At 40.6% G+C, this 24228-nt stretch overlaps 1 protein-coding gene across 3 annotated transcripts in view; it reads right to left on the reverse strand.

Moving 5' to 3' along the window:
• Positions 1–24228, reverse strand: part of sipa1l2a (signal-induced proliferation-associated 1like 2, genome duplicate a) — a 113786-nt gene that overhangs the window by 51801 nt on the left and 37757 nt on the right. For all 3 annotated transcript variants that reach the window (XM_088933951.1, XM_088933950.1, XM_088933952.1), the window contains exons 2-5: positions 13464–15235; positions 8508–8641; positions 6515–6703; positions 300–474 (exon numbers count right to left, since the gene is read on the reverse strand). In XM_088933951.1, the coding sequence (XP_088790077.1) occupies positions 300–474; positions 6515–6703; positions 8508–8641; positions 13464–14910 (1945 nt within the window). In that variant the 5' untranslated portion in view covers positions 14911–15235. The remainder of the gene's footprint in view (positions 1–299; positions 475–6514; positions 6704–8507; positions 8642–13463; positions 15236–24228) is intronic.

The raw sequence follows: 24228 nt of genomic DNA on the forward strand, positions 1-24228 counted from the left end.
AAAGCAAATAAAACCCATCTTGTGCCTCCTATCCCCTCAATAAGATTGTTCCTTTTCAAGTTTATCCGATTCTGCCGAGCCTGCCCCTGGGAGAGAATTTCAGCCTACATTATTACGATTATTAAATGGAAAACCAAAGTTTTTTCGTGAAAAGGCTTCTGCCGTTCCCGACGTGGCGTTCGTGTGGAAGGTAACGGAACGAGCAGGAAGCGCGAGAGCTGATTGGACAGTTGTTGGGCGTGCACACACACGGAAGGACCCGAGAGAGCGAGAGGGCGGGAGAGGGGCCCTGGCCTTACTTTTGTTGTCCAGCTGGGCTCGGTACTTGTTGAACCCCTTGAGCCGCACCCTCTGTCCCAGCAGGTCCAGGAACTCGTCCAGGGCCGGCCCTGCGCTCTCGTTGTTGTACATCTCCTCCTCTGTGCTCTGGCCGGCCTTGCAGTACAGAATGCCCACCTTGTGCTGGAAGCTCAGCTGAAAAACACACACCGCTGCCTCAGCTAGGCACCTGACTTGGGAGGCGCTGTGGCAGGGGCACAGACAGAAGCAGAAAACTACAGGGGGAGCAGGTATGAGTCCTCCAAATCCTCCAAGGCACTGACCAAGTCACTCCAGTGGACGTCTTCAGGATGAACAGAGAAACACAAACCAGAGGTCTGAGAGCACAAATGGAAACATTGTGTAAGTGCATTTCTGACTCGGAACAAGAGGCCCTTCTTTACAAGCAACAAGCTACCCAGCCACTACTGAAGACGATACCCTGGTTTCTTCCGAGAAAGGACTAGATGAGATCCATTTATTTTAACAGATGTGTGACAAGCTGCAGTCCATCCCTGTTTATGTATATTCTTCATTTTTACTTACCCTTTTCTTAAAATACAGTGGTTCTGAAATGTTCCGTGTAAAAATCAGATCTATCCTCTTTTCAAAGGTTTATCTTTATCTAATGTTTCAAATATTTAGATCTCAGATTCATACTCATGCTGTAAATTGGTCATTGTATTGCTTTTGCAAGGCAATTTGAAATTGTGAAGAATTGGATCACAGACTGACTGTCTAGCTAAGGTTAATACTCAGCAAAAACCCTTAAATTAAGCCTGTTTTACAAAAACACTTTTTGGCTTTTGACTTCCATGTTTGGTAACTCAAGAGTTCCCTTCCTGCTTATCTGACAGTGAAGTGAATTCCTGAACACTTCTGTGGAATCTCATGACTTTTCACCACTGAATCAATCAGCCGTAGTGAGCTCTGAGTAGAGAAGAAAGCAATAAAAAACAACAAATTCCTGGCGTGACATGGATCATACTGGATCAGAGTTGAACAAGAATGCAATGTGTCAGAAGCAGCAAGTTTGAAGTTCAAGTCTCTTGATAGGCAGACAACTGAAGTCTAGAGAGGAGACTTCAGGATTTACACTAGAGTTCTGGTGCATTTAATTGTATTAATAGTTCAAAGGTTATGTTTAGTGTATTTTGCTTTTCACTTACATTATTATTTTACATAATAAAAAGTCTAGTTTTCTCAAAACTTGGGTCACATACTTCATTACAACATTTACATGCACACATCAACAAAAGCATAAAAAACTGTCAAACTGCTTTATTGTATTGATATTTTTATATACTTTATATAGTTATTTAGGTGCAATTGAAGCAATTTATGTGCACATACTGATGGCTTACAGCGTTTCAGCAGCAAATAAAAAAAGTCTGACGTCTTATGATGAAGTCTCTGATGAAGTCTTTTTCTGTTCACATTTTCCTCTATGATATGTTATTTACTGCACTGTTTCCAGAAGGATTTGATTACAACTTTTTAAAGTCTGATTACAATTGAAATGCCAGGTACATCTCAAACGTGAACATAAATTTTCTTTCTTTCTTAAAAACAAAAGATGGGATCTGCTCACATACTGCTTCAATGTAAGTGAATTTAATTCACAGCTATCTCTCCATATTACCCTGGAGACACTTAATAGTCCCCTACGTAAGCAGAGTATTTATTAGATGATGAGGAAGCTCAATATGAAAGGACAATGATTACATTCAAAGTGCTCTCAGGCAGCTTAACCCCTCTACTGACACTGAACAGCTCAATGTGAATAATTTATAAGGGCTTTGAAACACTGGGAACAAAGAAAACAAACTTCTAATTGATCTGCTCCTCACTCATTAAATCTGACTTTAAGTCAATTGCCCCAGACGATCATGCTACTATGCATATGTTTACTTACAGAATTTATTAAGATGTACACAATACTTTACTGTTTGTTAAATGTTTTCTATTCATCTATGCATGTTCCATTTCTGAAATATTTATTTATCTTCTTTAGACAGGTCAAGTAGTTCCTGCATGCCTCTAATGCTGTTGTCATGGTGACAAGTCCCCACTACTGTGCCAATATGATTTGATTTCAAAAGTTAACAAAGAGAACAAAGAGACTGGGAAAAAAACAGAAACAATAATGTTTGGGCTTTTTTTCAAGCACCACATTTCACTTGTTTGTTTTTTTACACCAGCCTCCAAACCTAATGGTATCACAGTTAACTCGTCACAGAAATTAAGTGAGCACAATCTGATAAAGTCAAACTCGAAGGTGAGTGAATGAACCAAAACAAATCGAGGAGCTATTTAAAACCACACAGCTGGTGGTAAAATGTACTGTACAATTGATACAACACATTGTGTCATGGTCACAGTCCCAGCTCCACTAATGTCTAATGTGCACTTAAAACTGCATTAGTAAAAGCAGCTTTTCGAAAGAAAGGGCTATGTTCTAAAATGAAGAATGGGAAATATTTTTTAAATGAAGGTACCGAGTCAGAAAAGATCATTTTTACCATTAAGTTGAGTTTGCATATTATACCAAATGATGCATAAAATAGAAAAAAATCTTAAGGTTTATAAGAAGCGCATGTGGTAAGTGCATGATGAAAGGCTGTTTTTTAAGTCTAAACGCTAAACTCCTATTGCTTGTGACCTTTTGCAAATTACTGATGCAGGCGAATAAAAATGCCACTGAGTTTTGAAGATCTCCTGTCTTGTTCATGTGGCCTGATGTTACATCATGTTCCTTTTCAAATTCCTGCCTTTCTCTTTCGGAACCAAACTAAATGAGTGGCGCATGTTGGCCTAACAAATGCTTAAAGTGCAAAATAAATATATTGCCATCTGTCTTTGCCATTATAAAATATTACATTGATTTCCAGCATTCCTACCTTGTCTTCAACAGAAATAAAAGGCAAGAATGAGGATACATATTTTGCACATAAAGTTTGAAACTTCGAAGGTTATAGAAATGTTTGTAAGCAGATAATTTAAGTTAAAGAATTACAGCAAACTGAGTTTTTGTACATATGGATGCACTTTGCTCTCCTGTTATCTTTGTTCCAACAGAGTTTCTAGCAATGCTTTGTTATCATCATCCCTGAAACAACTGGGAAAGCATTATAGTATTATATACTGTATATGTGTGGTTCCCCTACCTGGTTCATCTTAATTCAAAATAATTGTATCTGAAAAACCAATACACTTGTGAAATTCTGTATTTGTGGGGATCTCCCACTGGCTCTCATTCTGCTTTCAATTTCATTTATAGCTCTGTAATCCACCACAATTAAACTGCATTAGGGGCCATTAGGGGCCCAATGGCAACAAAGATGTTGCCATTGGGGTTGTAAAAGAGTCACTTACTTTTAGGTGCTCATAACCCCTGTTTCTTAGACGTTATTGCCATTGTGGGAACATGCTGTCATATTGGGACATCGCACCAATACTCACACTGCCTGTCCGCACCCCCAAGTCCTCTGGGTTACCTAGTCCTGAGCAGAACAAGAGCCAGGAACTACATCTAACTAGCATCTAAATAAATGGCTTACAATTAAAATAGGACTTTTTTTCATATTATGAGAACATTAACCAAATCAAAAGAAACACCATTTGTTCAGGCAGCAGCCTCTTCCTCCAATCAATAAAAAGTAACATCAAAAATGACTTTCACTTAATGCAAGATCATTTAGCTTTCTGCTAAAATGTTGGTGAAATGTCATTATCAGGTTGAAGTAGGGGCGGGATCAAATGAAGCATGATAGATGGAAATATCAACCATTACTCTAGAGAGTTCTAGAGAGGTTATGCTACACATACCACAGCAATTTCCACTTCGTTTGTGCACCCCCAGCAGACAACATACACAATGGTGCATGTTCTGAATCCATGCCCCCTTCCCATTCTGACAAGAGGAAAGACAGGCAGGTGATGGTCAACGATACAGTAGCTGTGTCAAAGAAACACCGGAGAGCAAGCGTTACGACGTGACTGAGCTGCCTGCCCTGTGAGTTTCATGTCCGGCTGTGCACATGGCAGCAAGGGTCCGATTTACTGTGTCGCCTCCACTCATTAGTAAGGGTCTGGTATGCCAAAGTGTAAATTTCCTTATGGCTGGAGTATAATGTGCCCCTGATACCCTGACTGATCTAGTCAGATATGTCTCTGATTCTTATCAGTTCAATTCTAGCACAATAATGGATGCCTGCTATTACCTAACCTAGTTGGGCAGAAATATTTTAAGTGATGTCAATAGACAGAGAGTGCTTTTCCTATTACTTGGTGTTTTTTTAAAACATCAATGTCTCCCTTTAACATTAAACTGAGAGAAATATTGTACTACATGCAGTATATCAGTATAGTAATTCAAGTACACTTCCTTATTGCCTTCACATTTATTTTTCAGTGTGACCTTTATCTCCACCTGCTCCCAAACACATAATAGTGAATACATCATACAGTACAACAATCTGCTACCAATTTACAGTGTGATCACAGATGCCTCTGGTACTGCTCAGAGCAAACTGAAGGTAGAGGCCCTTGCTCATGCTGTACAATGAGCAACACTGTAACCGCTAACAGTACTAAAGCTGGGTTTGCTGGAAAAAAAACTCCTTGAGAGCAGTTGTGTTTAATAAACAAACCGCATCATTTAAGTCTATCAAATGCTAGAGCTACAGTGGGACTGCATCAGGCCCCAGGAAATTCACTTTAATTAGTTTCGTTTCCTACAATCAGGGCAGCTCCATGCGCTCCACACATTCCAGCGGAGGAGGTCTTTATAAGGGCATGGCACCAGACAGGAGCTGGAACTTTCATGTGGCTGCTTAGCAGAAATCCATGCTTGCTCTCAGTTTAAAAAAAAAAAAAAGACTGAAACAAGATTTATAAGCCTGCAAAATAAGAGCTTCTTCCAACAAAAAAAAGAAGATTTTAAGTACATCAGTAAGTGACTACTGCAAACCGGTCTTGTTTAAAAGAAATGTTTTAGATACCCGGCTGAAAAGATACCCAAAGACGAACCACGAAAAGTGGGTGATTCTCGTCCACTGACCACTCTGCTGCACGTCTTCATGCAGTTAAGTGAGACTCAACACATCAGCATAAAGTCTCAGGAAAGAACTGATAGGGAACTGCCCGGGCTCATTCTCATTACAACTTACACTCATATGGTGATAATCGATCTCATATTTTGAATGATTAAGGTAACAATTATGGAAAAGAAAATATCACTGTGACTGTTTTGCACTTATTAGTTTTAGTACAATCTTCATTAGTACATATATTAAGTACTCCTCTAACTTAAGATTTTGATTGCTGATGTATGTGCTGTATATATGAATATAAATTTATATGATAAACGAGGTCTTTGCTGTTTGACATCTTACACTACAGTCACAGAGTGCAATTGTTTTTCTAATATCTTTTGTAGCTTAATTACAGCAGAGGTTTATGTGCAAATTTGTTCCCATTGCTCTAGTAATTACAGGCCTGCAAGAGGTTAATAAAAATTCAGCCATGAGGTTCTGATTTACTCTGTTCCCTCACATGAATAAAATAATAAATTACAACATGACCCATGGCAGGAATGAATTTGATTATCATGCATTACACTAATATTGATTCTAACATCTTTAGCTTCTCTTTATACAGCACAGCCATATCAGGCAATGTAGCTTATCAGCTGTGCAGTTGAAGTGCTACAAACAGGGGAAATGGATGGTAATAAATGTTCATTAGAAGGACTAACCGCATCAGCCTGCGCTCAGTGGATTCCTTTTTTTCATTATTTTCAGTAGAAACGCTGAAAGTGTGGACCATTACGTGCTGAATTTAAAATGGAATGTAAAGCAGATTTGATTGGAAGCAAATTTTTTCTTCTATAAATAAATTTGAACAGAAACTGTAAAACAGGGGGAAATGAGTTCATCAATCTGACTTTAAAGCCTTATATTGAACATTACAAGAGGCAAAGAAGAAGAGATCTTGTCATGTGTTCCATGGCCAGTCTCCCCCAAACTTTGATTCCCCCCCTCTGTGTGAAACATGTGAGGAGCACCTGCCCGTCAACTGCAAAACATCTGGCGCGACTTCTGCGTTGGTTGCAATGGCCAATCCCCTGCTTGCACAGCCCGCGCCACGCCCCCCCTGCCCTGGTGCGGCCCAGTGGGTTCGGCGGCCAACCTACCCCCTGCTCGTCCAGCTTCAGCAGCTGCTCGGGTACTTTCGGGGAGCTGAGGGCCAGCCTCAGGCACTGGATATTCAGCTCCGGCACCACGTACTCCAGCACCTCCTTGAGAGGCAGCCCCCTGGCGGTGCCGTGGCGGGCGGTCGATGGAACTGCGTCCTCCAGGATCGCTCCCCTCAGGGTGGTGAGCTGGAAGGAACACCGCGTGTGAGGGCGAGGGACCGAGAGCTCGTCCGTTATTCATACCGACACACTTACAGCATCGCACCAAGCTGGAGGGATGAAGCCCAACTTTGTCGTTTATAAAAGAGACATACATTAATAATCATATTAGGTCAAGTAAATCTAAATAACTTTTTCTGCCGTATTTCATAACTTGTATTTAAGAGTTCAAGGAAGGCTACCGGGAACTGTTTAGGAATTAAAAAGATGTGAGAAGGAAAAGGCAAGCTGCCACACTGAGGAACACCAGATTAATAATTGAGACAGACTAACTGAACAGGATGTAACTTTCCATTTATAGCAGCATCCCGCGTGAGTCCTGTTGAGAAGTAGGCGCTCAGCAGCTCACTCTCCAGAGAAATACACTACCAGCTGCATCATTAGGTCTCTCTGTGTCCCCGTCACTGTCATTAACATTGAACCACCGCGCCTTGTTCACTTGTCCGATCTCATCTGGCAACCTTCCACTGTGACTTTGTCAGGACTTTCTTCAACCTCAAGTTAGGATCAATAACTGAGCAAGATCGAGACAACTTTAGCATCTCAACATGTGGACACAGCTGGAGGATGAAATGATGGATAAAATATCAGAGATGTTTGGTAGCAGAGCTAGTGCCTCAGTCTCAGAATGGCTCAGGCATTCTGTAATGCTGCATGTACTCGGGAGACTCATGTCAAGATGAAAGCTATAATTGATCAGGAAGATGTTAAACTTCTGTCATTCATCCTTCTACCCACACACTCGGAGATAAACCTTCATATATTTTTGCAGCATAAAGCAGAAGACCTTGTCAGACCCTATGCGCGTATATTATATCATTGTCAAACAGGCACACATTCAGTTTTGACGTTTTCTTGTCTCTTGGCACATAAAGCAGACAGTTCTTTCTCCAAAACTGCACTCTTATATTTTGACAATATTGAAACATTTAACTAAACCGCTGGCTGTTTGAGAGTTGCTATTTCAACCATTATGCTCAACCTACTAAATACAGCTTAATTTACTTGTGAGTAATAAAATGTTTTCGGACATATTTATTTTCTGGACTAGCCTCAAAAACTGGCTGCTTCTACATCAGAAGGCTATCTGGGAGTTGACAATATATATGACTGTGAACAAGTTCACAACTGCAGGTTGAACGGTGATCTGTTTGAAAAGGCAGACAGTTTCTGAATCTCAAGCCTAGTACAGTTGTGCATACTCCATTGCAATCCAAACCACATTTTGAAAACAGTTTTCAATCTTTTATTGTATAGACTCAGCAGGTGAGATACTCAGACATTACCCACCATGCTTTGAAATATGGCTTTCCTGATGAAATTATAAATGAAATGTAATTTAATTGAAAGGTGAGCTCATTAATGAGCATTCCTTCAAAACTCATTGCTAACATTGTGACTATTCAGACACAGTGCTTAGAACACAGTCACATGGATCCAGATGACTCCTTAATAAGTAATCAATTTAAGCTAAGTGCTAACTGTGTGCAAGAGAAATTTCACTTCCGGGAAGTAGAACAGGATTCTTCTACGAGCTGACAAGCCAGATTTAAGTCTCCACCTTCAGAACAATTATTTTAATTTTTAAACTGGCTTAAAAATGTAACAAAGAGAAGTAAGTAAAGAGAAGTAAGATGCAGGAATGAGGAAAAACCAGCCAAAAAATCCAGTCATTACAGTAAATTGTGTAGCTCAAAAAGGTGTTTTAAACAGCAATTAAAATGCCACATTGCGCGTCTGTGTTTCTGCGAGATATCCCATAGCTCATTACCTCGCTGGTCCTGAAAGCGATCCGGTAGTTATACTGAGCGCCATCCTTCTCTTTAACGTCCTCCAGCTTCTCCCTTCGGATGCTCACGGCCACAGGGCCCAAGTTTTCATCAACGCCAAAATAGTTCTGATGCTCTGTGAGGTGAAGAAACAAACAGTCCTTCAGTTAGTCAGGTGTATCTTATGACATTTCTGGAGCTTTTGCATAATTGTTTTTTTTGTTCAAAATGCACAGATTGTTCACATGAAGTAAATGCCAGATTAACCCTATGACAGATATAAACTGATTAATTTATTAAGGAGTTAAGCATGCTCTTATGCATTGAATTCCATTGTACATGTAGTAAGTTATCTATTTAAAAAAAAGACTATTATAAGGTAAGGAAATTACTGTAAGTACTGCAACGTTGGTCTGGTAAACTAAGATGCGAAGCCACATGCACGATGAAGTATACATATTTAATCGCAAAACAAGCTTTCCCCAGAGCCAGTCAATTTAAAATTCATGCCGTGAATTTAATTTGGTTCTCCTTACTTCAACTCAAATAAGAATTTCCACCAAGACAAACACTGAATTCAATTAAAGGTTTCACAATCTGTTGCTGTACTGCACAGCCTGTCAGCAATTGTTCCAAACATTCAATTAATTTGCTTTAACTAATAGCATTAATGACACCAAAAATGTGTTCAAACCAGAAGCTGATTGTGCCCTAAAAGAAGGTCACCAGTCCACCCACTCTCGACAAAGACTTCGATTTGCTGACTTCTCTGCGTGAATGAAAATGTGTGCAAATACAAGCATCTGTTCCTCCGCCTTTTCAAGCTGAATGGTCAGTTATCTCAATTATTCTTTCATTCTGTCACAATGCTGGGAATCTGCTTTTGTCACTGTGCTTGTTTCTGTCTTTACAGTTAAAAAAACCCAAAGAATCACCCGCTGAACAAATGACAGAACAGTGAAAGTGGACGCAAAGATAAATTCTTAACGAAGAATCTGTAGGACTAAAGCCAAACTTTAGCCAGAGAACAACAACAAAAAAAAAGCTGAAAATGTCAAGAGTGAGCAATTTGTTTGGCTTTATTAGAGGGCTTGGATTTCAAGCTCTCCCGATACTCTTCATGTCACCTCATTTTCAAACCACATCTGGACCACAAATCTCATACAAAGGGAAGCTGCTGCCACATGAGATCATCATAACATCCCACAGAAGAAAAGAAGAAAACAAAATTGATGTTCAAGACAGCCCTGATGATAAAGCAAGTGACGTTTTTGCCTTGATATGTCCACCTGTCTCCTTGAAGCCCTATTGCATTAATGCTAAATCGGAATGACAAGTGACGTATTGTAATCCAGCTCTCATCAGCTGTTTTATCTTCAGCAGCAGCCCTCCCAGCAACCCCACTGGATCAGTAACGACTTTGACTACTCATGTTTACCACTGGATTCTGGGAAACAACCCCTCTTAGAGTCACATCAGTCCTGCCCTGAAATTCAAAAAGTAAAGATGCTTACACACTGAATTTCAACTGGAAACTGGACATGCCCTTGGGGAAACTCCGCCAAACAAATGGAAAAAAAAAGCATTTTTAATATTGTAAAACAGACAGTTCTGAGTGAAGAAGAGACAAAAGGTCCCTATTTGTGTGTTTTGATTAAACAAATACATCATCACCACCTTGGAGTGGAATGAAGCAAGCTGTCGAGCAGAGTTTGCATACAAATGTCAACACCCCAGCCACATGGGCATGGTTCCCTGTCTGAGTAGATGTTTTCTGATTATGGAGGCCAGGGGATGTGGTATAAGATGCTGAAAGCCCAAACACATCATAGAGCCAGAGATTCTGACAGTAAGAAGCGGCCAATTTACTGCCAGGGCCGAAGGAACACTCATTCAACATGACTGACAGTAACACACTCATCAACAACTGCAGCATGTCTGCTGTCTTGCGGTGAGGCTAATTAAGGTTGTGAAGGAAAACGAGGATACATCGCTGTGCACATTTATAACTGCTTCCGTCTCTGAAAGGAGCACGAGGCTCAGCAGAGAGCCAGCGGGGTTGGAAAAGACCCTGCTTGAATCCTCTCCAAAAGTGTTACTCACAGATACTGGTGCCCCCCCCACCCAGATGAGGCACTCAGTCAGCAATGCAGCCAGAGTCTCAGTGTGAACCCCTCGTCGGCCCTGTCACTCCACATCCTGTCCCCTTTTGTGACACATTTAAACAAAGTGCACTGCGACAAAAGGATTGCCAGAGGCCCACAGATTGCATGTACTTGTGGAAACAATTCAGACTTAATTAGATGGTGATATTCATTACAGTGCAGGGTGGGAAGGAAGCCATTTGCTCCCCATCTGTGTCTTTGTATCAGCTTTACAAAGACACAGAACAATTACCTGGGCCTATGGAATTCACCGGAGGATAAAGAATTCAATTCATCATATATAAACAAATACAATAACTTTGCAAATAATTGGAGAGAATTAAATTGGAGAGATTTGTGGAGCAACAGAGCTTTCTAATTGTATGTTTTGTTCTTTAGGTTTTTAATTAAATCTTGGTTTGGGCATTTATCAACAACATAGCAAAAGAACAATAGACAAATGTACGTTATGTACATGTTTGCAGAGTCACATGGATTGTCTCGTTTTTCTGTCTTTCTCGTTGCACCAAGCATAAATAAATCCACCCGAGAGTGGAGAAATTTGATCTATTGGTCAAGGAGGTAAAATCTGATGAGCATAGTAGCAGTGGGACCCACTATCCCCAACAGTAAAACAGTACAGCTGTGGCTTCTGTCCAAAGATATGAGCTACCCTGACTTCTGTAAGAGAAGGCATGAGTGCAACAGTGAATCTAAGCTGCTCTTTGCAGGAAAAGACACATTCTGTGAAAGCAGCAGGCAGAAAAAACAACAGGCTCCGTGTAACAAAAACATTTGGAAGAAAATCCCTTCAAAGACAAACATTCCGTGGGATTCGCTGGCTTGTGTGTTGTTTGCTAAAGAAGATTTTCACCAAATAATCCTCCAGATTTAGCTCTTTTCCTAAATTTACATCACAAGTGAAGAATGTTCACATGGTTTCTCAATGTATCTGATAAAACTAGATGGGATAACTATTCAAATCCTGTTTCACATTACAGTTCCAGACTGGAGACTTACAGAATGGGCATTCACCCTCTAGTGAAAATACTGTGCAAACTCAGCAGTGCTTTAGACAAACAGGCACATATCTGGCTGCAAGCCACGCAGAAAGACTGGGCTCCGAGAAATACCAATACTAATCTACATTGGGGATTAATTTCATTCTTTTCACTTCTAAAGGCAGAGCACAAATTCTCTTAAAGACTGTCTTAGGAAGATAAGTCAGTATGCTTATTTTCTCCTTTCTCCTAATTTCACTGACACAAGGATGAAAGAGAACCAATTTGACAGTAAAACTGGTAAATGTGTATTTTAATAAAGGTACACTTAGATGTTAAACAGCTCAGAGCTCAAACAGAAATGATGTTTGCAATAACTGAGTGACTCATGGGCATTTGTCATCTGCTGTGGCGGCACAGAGTGACGAGGTGCAAGAGCTCGGGCTGATTTTCCAGGGGGTCAAATTTCAGGGCTTTGTCATCCCCCCCCGTCTTCTCCCAGGACCGCAGGGTCACACTCCCATCTACAGCTGACCTCACCTCGAGCCGTGTCTCATTATTATCACATTCTCCTAGCAGGGGGGGGGGGACAATTCCATGCAAAAAGCCCTCCACTTGCCTGAAGGCATCACTAGCATTGTTCTTTCTTAAACTGCCACAGTTACAAAACGCTCACCCACCTGAAAGCAACTGAACGGTCAATTGGACCTGTGGCCCTAGGCGATAAAAGCCTCCTTCCATTACAACAAGAGGACAAGAGGCACCTGCTCCTGAGGTGATGACAGCAGAGTTGCTATTATTTAGGCCCTTTTCCAGCAGAATCCCCTGGTGCTGCAGAACAGCAATAAACAGGAGCTGTGGTTTATCGCACTGGGAGGAAAGGGGATCGCATGAACCCTTCTGCTTCAGGACAGACCCTTCAATAAAAACACCACCTTTGGCATTTCTCTTACACAAGTCAGGAAGAAGCGGGAGATGTTCCTTTTTTGGGTGTTACTACAGAAAAGACTACAGATTAAAGGCAGTGTAAAAAAAGCGGAGTCCAGGATTTCTGTGGTGTTTACTGAGCTCCTTATCTCAAGCCAAGATGCTCCACCAATTTGTAAAAGATAAATTGTCCCACCGGAGAAACTGCTTTGTCTTCCTCTAATACATGTTGGAGGTTGAAACCTACAGTACTGACGTACATACGTTTTTTTTCTTGAGGAACATAATAACCATCAATCACAAATTAAGCACTGCAGACTATTTTCCCCAAATACTAACTCATTAATATGTGAAGTAGACTATCAAACAAACTCCACAGCTACATTTTTAAGCAGGCATTCAATTTTGTGAAGAGTGAAACAACTTTTGCTGAAAACATATCACACGCAACTCAGCTACGTTAACCTTTAATAAAGAGTGCTGGCATAGTTGCGACTTCCTCTGGGTTTTGTTACTCGGGATCTGCCCACCCAACAAACCGCATCTCATTCTTGTCCAGATTTGTCACATGATAAATCATATTGTACAGCAAAGGGAAATGTCACAGATCACACTTCACCACAAAAAACTCTGAGAAAGGGAAAGATGCATAAAGAATCTAAATAGAGGTCTTTTGTTCCAGTACATGAGATATGAGTTATCATGATGTTCCCAGTTTTCGAAACCGATCAAACATGAATAAACTTCTTTTTTACTGCACTTACTGTAGATACATCCAGAATGCTTTGCTAAGAGAATGGTATGCATGACAGCAAACAATTGAGGTTTTAATAATTGCAACATGAACCTGTAATTGGAACAGATGCACAGAAGAGCTAAACCTTACCTCTCCCATAGAAGTATTTGTGGTAGTAGTAGGCTCCCAGATCGATGTGTTCTATGATGTAGCGTTTGACCTTTTCCCTGTGGATAGGCTGGTTCTCTCTGGGCACCTCTAGCACGGACACCCCAGCGTTGGTGCAGTGGGAGCTCAGCGAGGACTCAAAGGAACAGTTCTCCCCCGCGCTATAGGAAGCCGAATTGGCTCTCGACAGTGAGATCCTCCTCTCCCCTTCGCCTCCGATTTCATTGCGGAAGTACGGGCAGCTGAGGACCATGGCGTTGCTTTTCCCGTCCCCTTCATCCGCATCCAAGTTTTCTTTGGAGTTGAGGTCCTCCCGACTTCCCAGCGGGGACTCGCACATCCCCGGCCCGCCCCCAGACACTTGATACTGTGATGCAGCAGAGGCTCCCGTGGTTGTGTTCTTCCTTTTGCCCAGGTTGGCCCTGTTGGCCACGGCCTCGCTGATGTTGAACAGGATGCTCTGAACGTCGTAGTGAGCGAAGCACTTCTGAAAGCTTGGAGGCTTGCCGTACTTCTCCGCCCTGCCGTCGTCCTGCTCCACAGACAACCTCAGCCCGTCGTGCTCGCTTCTGATGGTCCTCAGCTTCCGGAACAGAGAGGTCTCCGTCGTTTCCGTTTTCAACCGCCGCTTGAACGACTTCTCCCTCTCCCGGCTGTACAGCAGCGAGCTGTCCACGTAGTCGAACCCCGAGATCCTGACGATCTCCCCCCTGGCGATCTGCGCTGCCGTCTGAAGGCTGGGGGACAGCGAGGTCTCGTAGCGAAGCAGTTCGGGGAAGCCCAGCGGGGGCATGCTGCGGTGGTCCAGAGTGTCGACCCGGTAGCCCCTCAGCATGGCGAAAAAGCTCTCCCCAGACAAACCCTGCCGGTCGATGGAGGATGTGCTGCCATACTCGCGGTGAAGAGAGGCGCCAGTGTTGGGGTTCACTGCGTTCTGATCCAGAATATCCTCGGCGTCAATGTCGCTGATCGTCACGTCACTGTTGCTCCGCTGCCGGATTGGGTGCAGCCCCTTAGGAGGGGATCGGCTTAGAAAGTCGCTCAAGGAGTATTTGGTCTCGGCGAACTCCAAGTCCACAGAAGCCTCCCTGCTTCGTTCGCTGATGGCTTCCAAGCTTTGGTCTGGCTGTCCATTCTGGAACCCCATCATAATGCTCTCATAGTTTGGGGGAGGCCGGCCGTCCCAGCCTTCCTTCCTGGGGGGCCACTCCGACACTCGTGCTCGAACTCCCATCTTAGGCATGGCCGGTGTCCCGTTAGCCTTGTCAAGTTTCCCTTGTGCCGATGGAGGTCCCATGCTCCCATTCAAGGCTTTAAACTTCCTAGCAAACAGGTCATCAGACTGCATACTTTTCGAGGAGTCCTTGCACCCTCCTGCTGCTCTGAGCGGATTAGCTTTGTCTCCTTTTTTCGGGCTCGGATCACTCATATCCTTCCAAGGGCATGCAGGCACCTTGGCAAGCTGCAATTCACCACCCCGTCTCTATTACATTGTCATCAGTAATGCATCTGTACTACAAGAGGATGAATTAAAAAGGACTGCTTTGCTAGGCAGCAACCGCAGCAAAACCCAGCATCAAGGAGCGATCATTATCACAGGTCCACAGGAACGTGGAGAGTGAGAAACAGCATTTATGCGTCAGAAGCAGTGGATGGCACGTGGAGAATGGCTGACCACAGGAAAGGCTGTATTCCTTTAGAAACCAAAGGCTAGTTTAGGCCAGCAACTGGGATGGTGTGTTCCTTTGAAGGATCTGCCAAAAAAGAAAAAAGGATTTTAGATGATGTTACTGAAAAACCTAAACTCAATTCCTTCTGACATGGGGTATGTTACAAAATCACACAGATCTAAAGTGCATGTTTCTTTCCTTATTCCGGACAGTTCAGAAGTATGCTTAGAGTCATGTATAAATAAGCCAACAATCATATATCACAGTTTTAATGATCATGTTTGCTTTTTGAAAAACACTTGATTATGCCGCCCTGAGAATAAAACCCTGGTAGCTCAGCAGTGCATTTGTGAGAATTTTGTTCATTTCAAAGGAAAGAATGACAGGTTCCTTTCACATTACTCAGATGGGTACACGAGTAAATCTTTTTCAGATGGTCATAAAGCATCTTGGAGCACGGAACAACAAAACAGATGTTTACAAAAACATTCAGATACATGTCTTGCTCGATTGTTTATTTTGTAACAAAGCCCGCAAGACCACACAATGCATTTTTAAAAAAATGATTTAAGTCTGGAGTTATTTTCTCAAACTCATCTTGCCAGTAAACAATTAACGAAACAACTGCACAGGAAAATCGCCATCACTGTACATGAATCATCTAAAAATGATTTAAAAGGTCTCATTAAAAGCAGTTTCATTTACTGTTATGCTTGTGTTTATGTCATGGTTCACATACCTAGTCCAAAACCTATGTACCCCCATAGGGAATTACTTTACCAGTGGAAAATGCCATGCGCTTTTCTCTCCCTCACAGACCTGACTGATCTGCACCATTATAAGTATTATTAAGTAATACTGAAATAAAGAGAACTGGTTTACTCTTACTTACTATTCAGTTACTTACTATGGATTTTGCAAAGCATGATGCCAACATGGAATAAATATGTGGGAATGTCCATTTTACCTATGAAGAGAAAGGCCAATAAAAATTGGATTTTATGTGTCCTGAAAAATAATCCTACAGAACAAGCAGACTTTCCTGCTGGAGATGTATTAGATTTCTTTGTCAGATGTCATCTCGTTGAGGAAAAGCAAACAATAGGCAAATCCATCAGTAAAGCAGATGAAAATAATGCAATAGCATTATTTTGAGCACAAGGAGGCATTTTTTCACTGTCTAAAATAAGCAGTGTGGTAAAGAATAAGCTCTGAAATAAGCCGATGAGTTCTCAAAGCCAAGGAGTGAAAATAGTAGCTTCATAAAACATAGGACTAGGTGCAAACTCTACACCAAAAGAAGATGTTCACAGATTACAGCAACACCAACAACCAATCTAGCATATTCCCAGATTTTTTTTCCCAATGTCAGAAGAAAACAACATATAAGCTGTTGTTTGAAAGCACTTGGACCATAACAGCCAACTCTAAGCTATTTGAGTGTACTCCCAGCATTTCTTCCAACACGCGGCACTGCGGAATGTCATGGTCGAGTGTGAAAATGCAATAAACACTACAAACAAAGCATTACAAAAAAAAACCAAAACAATTTAGTTGGTGTAACATTTCTCAAACAAAAAAAAACTTTAATATTTGGCACTCATGGTTATTTCATTCAGAAGTGATTGCATTTATTATGAACTTTACAACAGTCCTGTGTAACAGACAATAAAGGGACTGTGAAACACTGATACAACTGAAAACCACACTTCAGTTGCACATAAAACTGACCCTAACTTGCAAACAACTAATTCTTCATAGCCTATAAACTGTTACACAAGGATACTAAAGCATATTTCCTATGATCATGCTCTCCTTTTCCCAAAGCTGTACATTTCATAAAGCATGCACAAACTGATGTTTATCTTGCAGATAACTGGAAAAAATCAAAGAGAAGATGGTATACAGCACCAGTGCAAACGTTTAATACTGTTAGTGGAAACGGAACACATATTGCTTTTAAGGGCATAGCTGATTAACATCACAAGATGAGTGGGATGACGAGAAACACACTACTGTAGAGGCTAATAAATTTGCTCATTTGGTGGTGAAATAGTGAGTCATATGGAACCTAGTAAAGAAAAAGGGATGGAAGACATCTTTTCTCAGAAAGGAGAGAGAGAGAAATGCTGAAAATTGGGACCAGGTCGCTCTGCAAAGACCTTTGTTAGACACACTGGATGCTTTTTAAGGACTCAACCATTAGTCTTAACCGTTAGGCACAAAAGCAGAGACAAAGCTTTCCAAGATAATTCTTGTGGAATAATTAAACTAAAGCATAATTTCTTCCATTTTCCTGGAAAGAATTGTTGTCCACTCAAATGGCTTTTTCTTGTTCAAGTATACATTACAAAGTTTCTATCTGGAATGCAGCATGACCTGAAGTACTATGTAAGAAATGGCAATACTACTCATGAAACTTAAAACATAAAACATACCAGAAATATGTTACCTGTATATCCGTGACTTTTTTTCTCATTAGGGCTGAAAACATCTTCAAATTGTGTTGAAGACAGATACATTTAAGATGTACTGCTCTTGTTCATAACTCAAATGTGACATTTTTTCTTTGAAAAGACCTTATACTGTACTTTAGGGCAATTTGTTAAGAATGTCTGACAGAGGACATGACTGAAAAGGAAACAGACTAATAGGTATAGACTGGGTGTATATTTGAATGAAATAATGAAGCACAAATTTTGTCCTTCACAGACTGAAGAAATTCTATGCCATGTTTTACTTGCAAGTGGAACTTCAATTTAGCCAAGACTAACATTAAAAAAAAAGTCTTCCAGAGGATTATTGCAGTTTCTAGGAATGATTACTTTGCTCTCAGTCTCCTAATAGTTAGAAATACTGGCAAAACCATTTTTAACACTATTTCCTTTCAGGCTCACAGCACATAGAGGAAAACTAAACTACAGTAAAGAAAAACAGTTATTAATTGTTATGTAATGCAAACATTAATTGCAGAATGGCCCAAGGTATAATCATTTTTTTAAAATATCAGGGGGTTTCTCATTCTAATGTTTTAAAACCCAGTCTGCACACAACAATATTCTGTTCAGAGGCTTAACAGAGGAAAAGTCCATAACGATAAAGAGGAAACTAAATAGAAAATAAAACTATATGCTTTGTTAATAATACATGAACAAGATCAGTCTGCAAATTGATTGTGTCTAAGCACACAGTTCATTAGTTTTTATTTTTTAATGACGGGACATTAAAAAACAGGAACAACTTCATAGAAGCACATTCCATTGTGAACCTTTTGAGAGAAAGGTGAATCAAACCAACACAAATCCTGGGAAACTCTGGATTTTTCCTTCCAGCAAAACAAAACTTTGAACACCAGATTAGCTTCACCTGTAAAAGAAATATATGCCAATATTTTCAGAGAAGCATCTGCAAAAATAAGCAGTGTAGGGCTCTGTAATATGACATGTCATGCATGATCTAAATGATAAAGTTGTGAAAGTGGAAGGTCTTTGTTTCTTGAATGTTCCTACATAACAAATAATTCCTAACAAGAAGAGAATGAAGCCCAGCTCAGTAGAAAAAACTCCCACCAGCAGAGGGGGCATTAAGAACAATGCCCACATCTCACCAGATTTGAATTCAGAAAGCAACTACAATAAAAAATAAGAAAAAGAAAAACATCCTGTAAGAATTCTACAGAATGATGTGATTGGTAGTCTGGAGGGCAATGGGTGTATGATTAGATAGCTCTGGTAACTGAAGAAGGCTCACCTTTTCATAACACATGAAAACAAGGAAGAGACAGAAACATCTTGCTGAGTCAGTGCTCTGGGACCTTTAAACAGCTCTTCATCTAGCCACTGTATGTGTACTCACTGTACAACATGCTAGGAAATGACTGAAAAGCAGCAAGACACGTCAAAACAGATCCCTGTCAATTCACAGTGCATTAATCAAACATCTCAGGCTCTTTCTAAACACAGCTGAAACCATAAATCACATTCAGATTGCGTTTTCTTTTGCAGGTGAACACTTGAGAATGGTTACCTTGGACAAATAAGTCACCGCAATAATGGCAGATTTGCAATTAAGTGCAAAATATTGTCATGCACAAAAACTGTCCATCGGTGCAATTAATATATACAGTCAGCACCATTATTTTTCACCAAATTATGACACTCAACAATGGGCACAAAATAGTCAGCACTAGAGAATTTAAGACATTGCTTACATTGTTAGGTGCTGTATATACAGTATTTCTAGGTGTTGGTTGTGCTTCTGTGTGGACCCACTGAAGAGCAGCTCACTTGCAAAGGTGATGTGAGTAATACGCTGCTTCACCAGGTCTGTACTAGCATGATGAAGGTGAATGTCTATTTTTTTTTTTGCAGAGGAGTCCTTTCTTGTAGGTATGTCCTGATAATCAGGTTACTCTGACCTTGAACTTCCTTCTGAACTTGTTTTCTTCTTTATGTAGGGAAGAAGCCGCTAAAAAGGGCTCGGCAGTTCCTATCCAGCACCTTAAGGCACAGAAGCATCTTTAGCATTATGATTCTTATTTTAAAAAAGGGGAGCAATGGTCATTAGCTCTTTTACATGTAGTAGCTGCTCAGCTCAATATTCTGCTGTTGAAGAGCCCAGACATTCATAAAGATTTACAAATAAGCCCCCTGACCACGAGCGTTGAATAAAGATTTAGGATTATGAATACGTATCAAAGAAATATAGCCTCTGCATGCACTCTTCAAATTAAGAGTCTGTTGCCATGTTGGACCTACAGAAAAGCCCACACTACAGTATGGGATTACTTATAAACAGCTTTACCTCTCCTTGCTATCTTTAAATCTCTAATGTGCCTTATCACACTAATCACACAATTAAAGCAGGTCACAAACTTGTTGGCATCATGGTGTTGTTTATCACCCTTGTAAAGCTGGCAGCAGGCCTGATATCTGCTGAGTAAGAGCAGTCAGAGCCAGCAACTGCACACAATGCTCGGAGAACATTTCCCCTATGCTTCTGGCTTCACTGAAACACCTCAGCAGGTCACAAGGCCCCAGACTGCACTTGGCAACTCCTTAACAGTTGCCATTTCTGTTGTTGTTTAGTATGTCATCCAAAATGTAGTCCCTAAAGTGAATGGTTTCCTGCTCCTTCTGCCCATTAATGGTTACAAGAAGGGGCAATTTACACAACTATAATCAAGAGCATGATACATTTCACATTTGTGTGAAGTTTAATTGGTTTTCCATACTTTATCCATCTTTGTTTTCTGCTGTGGTTTTCACAAAGTTCACTTTCCTCAACACCAGACTCGAACTGAGAGAGAGCGCTGTGCCTCAAAAAATTCTCCTTGATACAAAAAATGTCCTGGTTTATAAATAGATGAGTTTGCTTTGAAAACATCTGTCAAGACTGGTGTTCGCCAAGTCCCTGTGCCCTAGACTGGTGGTGATTTCATTCTCCTTTGTCTTTTTACAGCTCAAGTGCGTGACGATGACGCTCGGTGTCAGGTTCTCTCCATGTTGTTAAGGATGCGTACAGGTTTACTGCAAAATTAGTTCTTACGAATTATAGTGGATTCTAAATTACTTGTAGGTCTAAAGTCCCCCTTTTTAAAGGAATCCCTGATGGAATAATTCAACAAAACCAGAAATAGGAAACTTATCTTGTAAAACAAACTACAGTAAGTACAGTGTTTAAATCTGGATTGTGGTTAGACAATAAGCTTGCTCATACACCAAGGGGCCCCCAACAAATTGCTTATTCAAGCTAAGCAAAAAGTAGTAGAAGCTCGTACATTCGCAGGGAGAAATCAATTCAACATGACTTACAAAAAATAAATTATTAAAACTAAATGTTTAATTCAGAAAGAAATGGCTTGGGAAAAGCTGAAGCGTAGAAATCCAGAAAAAAAGCCAACATGCTAATTTAGTACTTACAAAAAAGTCTCCGCAACTTGGTGGGATCTCTTGGAATTCTCAGAATTGCCTTAAAGTCATGGGAGACCATCTGGATCAGTGTGGCCATGGATGCAAAAAAGGTATTAACTGAAAATAAGATAATGAAATAGTCTAAAATGATTAATAAGATGTTAATAATGAATGCATGCATGCTATATAAAGGGATTCAAAAATCCTCATTAAAGAAATACCTTGGTGTCTAAGAGTCAATGCAAGTTTAAGATTAAAGCCCCAATCTGAAAATCTTTGCTTCAGTGCTGAGGAGTATTTGTTGTTTTCTTTCTCTCTAATGAACAACTATTCACATGAAAACACAATACAGTGGAGACCTATGTTGAATGAAAATGAATACCTTCTGGGCTGAAGGCTTTGAGCATCCATTAAAACCACCTACTCATTCAATTATCATTACAATTCCCATGTATAATATTCTCATATCTCCTTGTAATATCCCTCTGGTAGGACTGAACCGCCTTACGAAGAGACCCCAAGGGATCACAGCCCTTGAAATAAATGAATCATTAGAACAACAAGCTTTGTAAATGTCCACCAAATTTAAATCTTCACATAGGTTAAACACAAAAGCTGACAACTGCAATTTGTAACGACGGTGGTGTTTTACTAAAGAATACAGAAACAAAAAAATAATAATCTTCTCCATTCAACAGTCCTGTCCCTTTTTATCCTGGGGGAAAAAAAAACTTCACAAGGAGCGAGAAGATTTTATCTGGGAGACCAGCCACAGACATTTGGATCCTTAGTCATACCACATGACTAGTCACTTCACCACATGTACAGTGCTAGTGATTGTGACCCCTCACTGAAAAGAAAATAATCACATCTAAGAGGAAAATAAACACCTGAAGGCATTTTCCTTCCCCTTCATTAGTCCCGCAACAGTATATTTCTTGAATGAGCAAAACAAACGTATCAGAAAGACATTGCTGGATAACATCTGGCCTAAAGTACTAAAGCACAAAGGAGAGCAGTGCTGCTCTACTCAAGCTGGGGCTAGACTTTAAGAAGAAAAAAATCTGGTTTTCATCTTATTTTAAAGGGCAATTGCTTTGACCTCACACTAAGGGCAGTTCTAGGCCAAATCTTATTTAATTCCAAACTCTTGCAGCCAGAAAGGCTATAAAACAGAAAGCTACCAGACACCAGTAGCTCTGATGTGTTAAAACACTCCTTTTTCCTATGCGGTCGGCCTACTTTAAAATGTTAATCAAGCTGCTAATGGAATAAGAAAGAAAATGAAAGATGGGGGGGAAAAAAAGGTTTAGGAGTCAAGCCAGTGTCATGAAATTTATACAGTATCAATTAGAGGACTATTCAAGTTGCTCTGGGCAGCTGTCGGGGTTTTGTTTTTAAATGAGGACCAGAGCATGGAGAAATTGATCACCCTCTTTTACACAGGAAGGGATCTCTCCCGTCTTTTAGGGCTCAAGCACCCTTGATGGGGGGGAATCAAGAGTGACACGCCAGAGTGCTACATTTGGTACAGTCCCACCCATTCCCAGCTGGCTCTATTCAGGAAACTGCCAGTAGAACTCAGCTCCCAGCATGTTGCCTTTCATCTCCCCCAACAATACAATTCAAACACTTGACAGGAAGGCATCCAAAATGAGCTGGACTGAAAGCTGTAAATTATTAGCACTCATGTAATTCTGTCACAGTTCACAAAACCCTCCAGCAAAATATTTTGTACCAAGGCCTCTCTGTGCCTTCACATTCCCCAAATTATACAGTAATTCATATTTTTTTATTAAGAGACAATTTAGTACTCCATCCGAAGTGTACGGTGGAATATTGTCCCAGCCCTGGTGGTAAATCTACAGGGGGGTCCACAACACACAGAGAGGTATTTTTAATGTGGGGATATTCCACCAGCTGCAGCAATGATTAATTCCTTCTGGCATCAGCGGTTTCATGACCCTAAGCTGAGCAGCAGCTCGAAGAAGAGCTTGGCTGCTAGTATCTAAGCGATCCGAGGATCTCTTCTTGTCAGAAGCCGGGGCAGCGGCTTCAACAACATGGCGGAGTAGCTCGTTCCCGATTCCCACAAGGCTTTGTGTGTAAAAGTGCCGCCTGTCGTCGGCTCCAAGCGCACTTTCCCATAGCTTGCCCTTGGGTCATCTACTTTGTATCTTGTTGGTAGTTCTGAAAAAGTTCAAGAGGTGGGCTCCGTCAGTGCCCCTGAGGATTTTGAATACTTGAATCAGACCTCCTTATAGTCTTCTTTGTTCAGGACTGAAAAGCGTCCATTTTAACCATGTCAGAATACAGCATTCCTTTAAACCTGAGGAATTATCATTTCCATATCCTTATATACAATTAAAGTAAGGCTTATTAGTCTAACGCTAGTGTTGTTTTGATGCCCCCCTTTTATGGATGAGTATGACATTAGCAATTTCCCAGTAAATGGGTCTTGGGTGACTGCTTGAGGTTTTGTTATTGCTTATGAAAAACATTTTATTTCCAAAGTATCTCATCACGGGTTTTATCTTAGGTGTATTGTGTAAATTGCCTGGGATAAAGATTTCTGAGAAGCAAAAAAAATTGTAATAATAAAAGCACTTTCAGTATCTATAACTTCTGAGTCTTCCATTTTATTACTTTGTGGCATTACAGACACCTTTAGACCACACGACAAGGCTAAATAATGACCAATTAACAATTAAAACCGACAGAAGAACGAATACTGGGCAGAGGCACATCACACATTTAACGAAGCAAAAATAAAGACATGGTAAATAAACGAAGGCAAATTGACTTATAAAGGTATTGGCTTATATTTCTGAATGTATCCTATCTTATGCTCAAGCTCTTTTAAAAACTCAGCTTCAGACATTTAAAAAAGGAACTACTTTTAACCTCATCTATACCCGTTTATCTTTTAAATAATCAACTATATCTTCTAATCTGCCTTTTCTCAAGGTAACTGATATTTGTGCTTTACAAATTTCCTATTCTCTGCATCCAAACTCCAACACTATTAGAATAATGTTTCAGATACTTTTTTGTTAGTTTAAAAATAGAAGGACGTGCATACTGTATAACAGATTACACTTTCTTCCAAGTTCCACACGTCCAGTCAAAGCTCCCTGAATTCCACTTCTATTTCACTTTTGTTTG

The sequence above is a fragment of the Atractosteus spatula genome, chromosome 15 (genome assembly GCF_055471065.1).
Source record: "Atractosteus spatula isolate fAtrSpa1 chromosome 15, fAtrSpa1.hap1, whole genome shotgun sequence".
In the NCBI taxonomy this organism is placed as follows: domain Eukaryota; kingdom Metazoa; phylum Chordata; class Actinopteri; order Semionotiformes; family Lepisosteidae; genus Atractosteus; species Atractosteus spatula.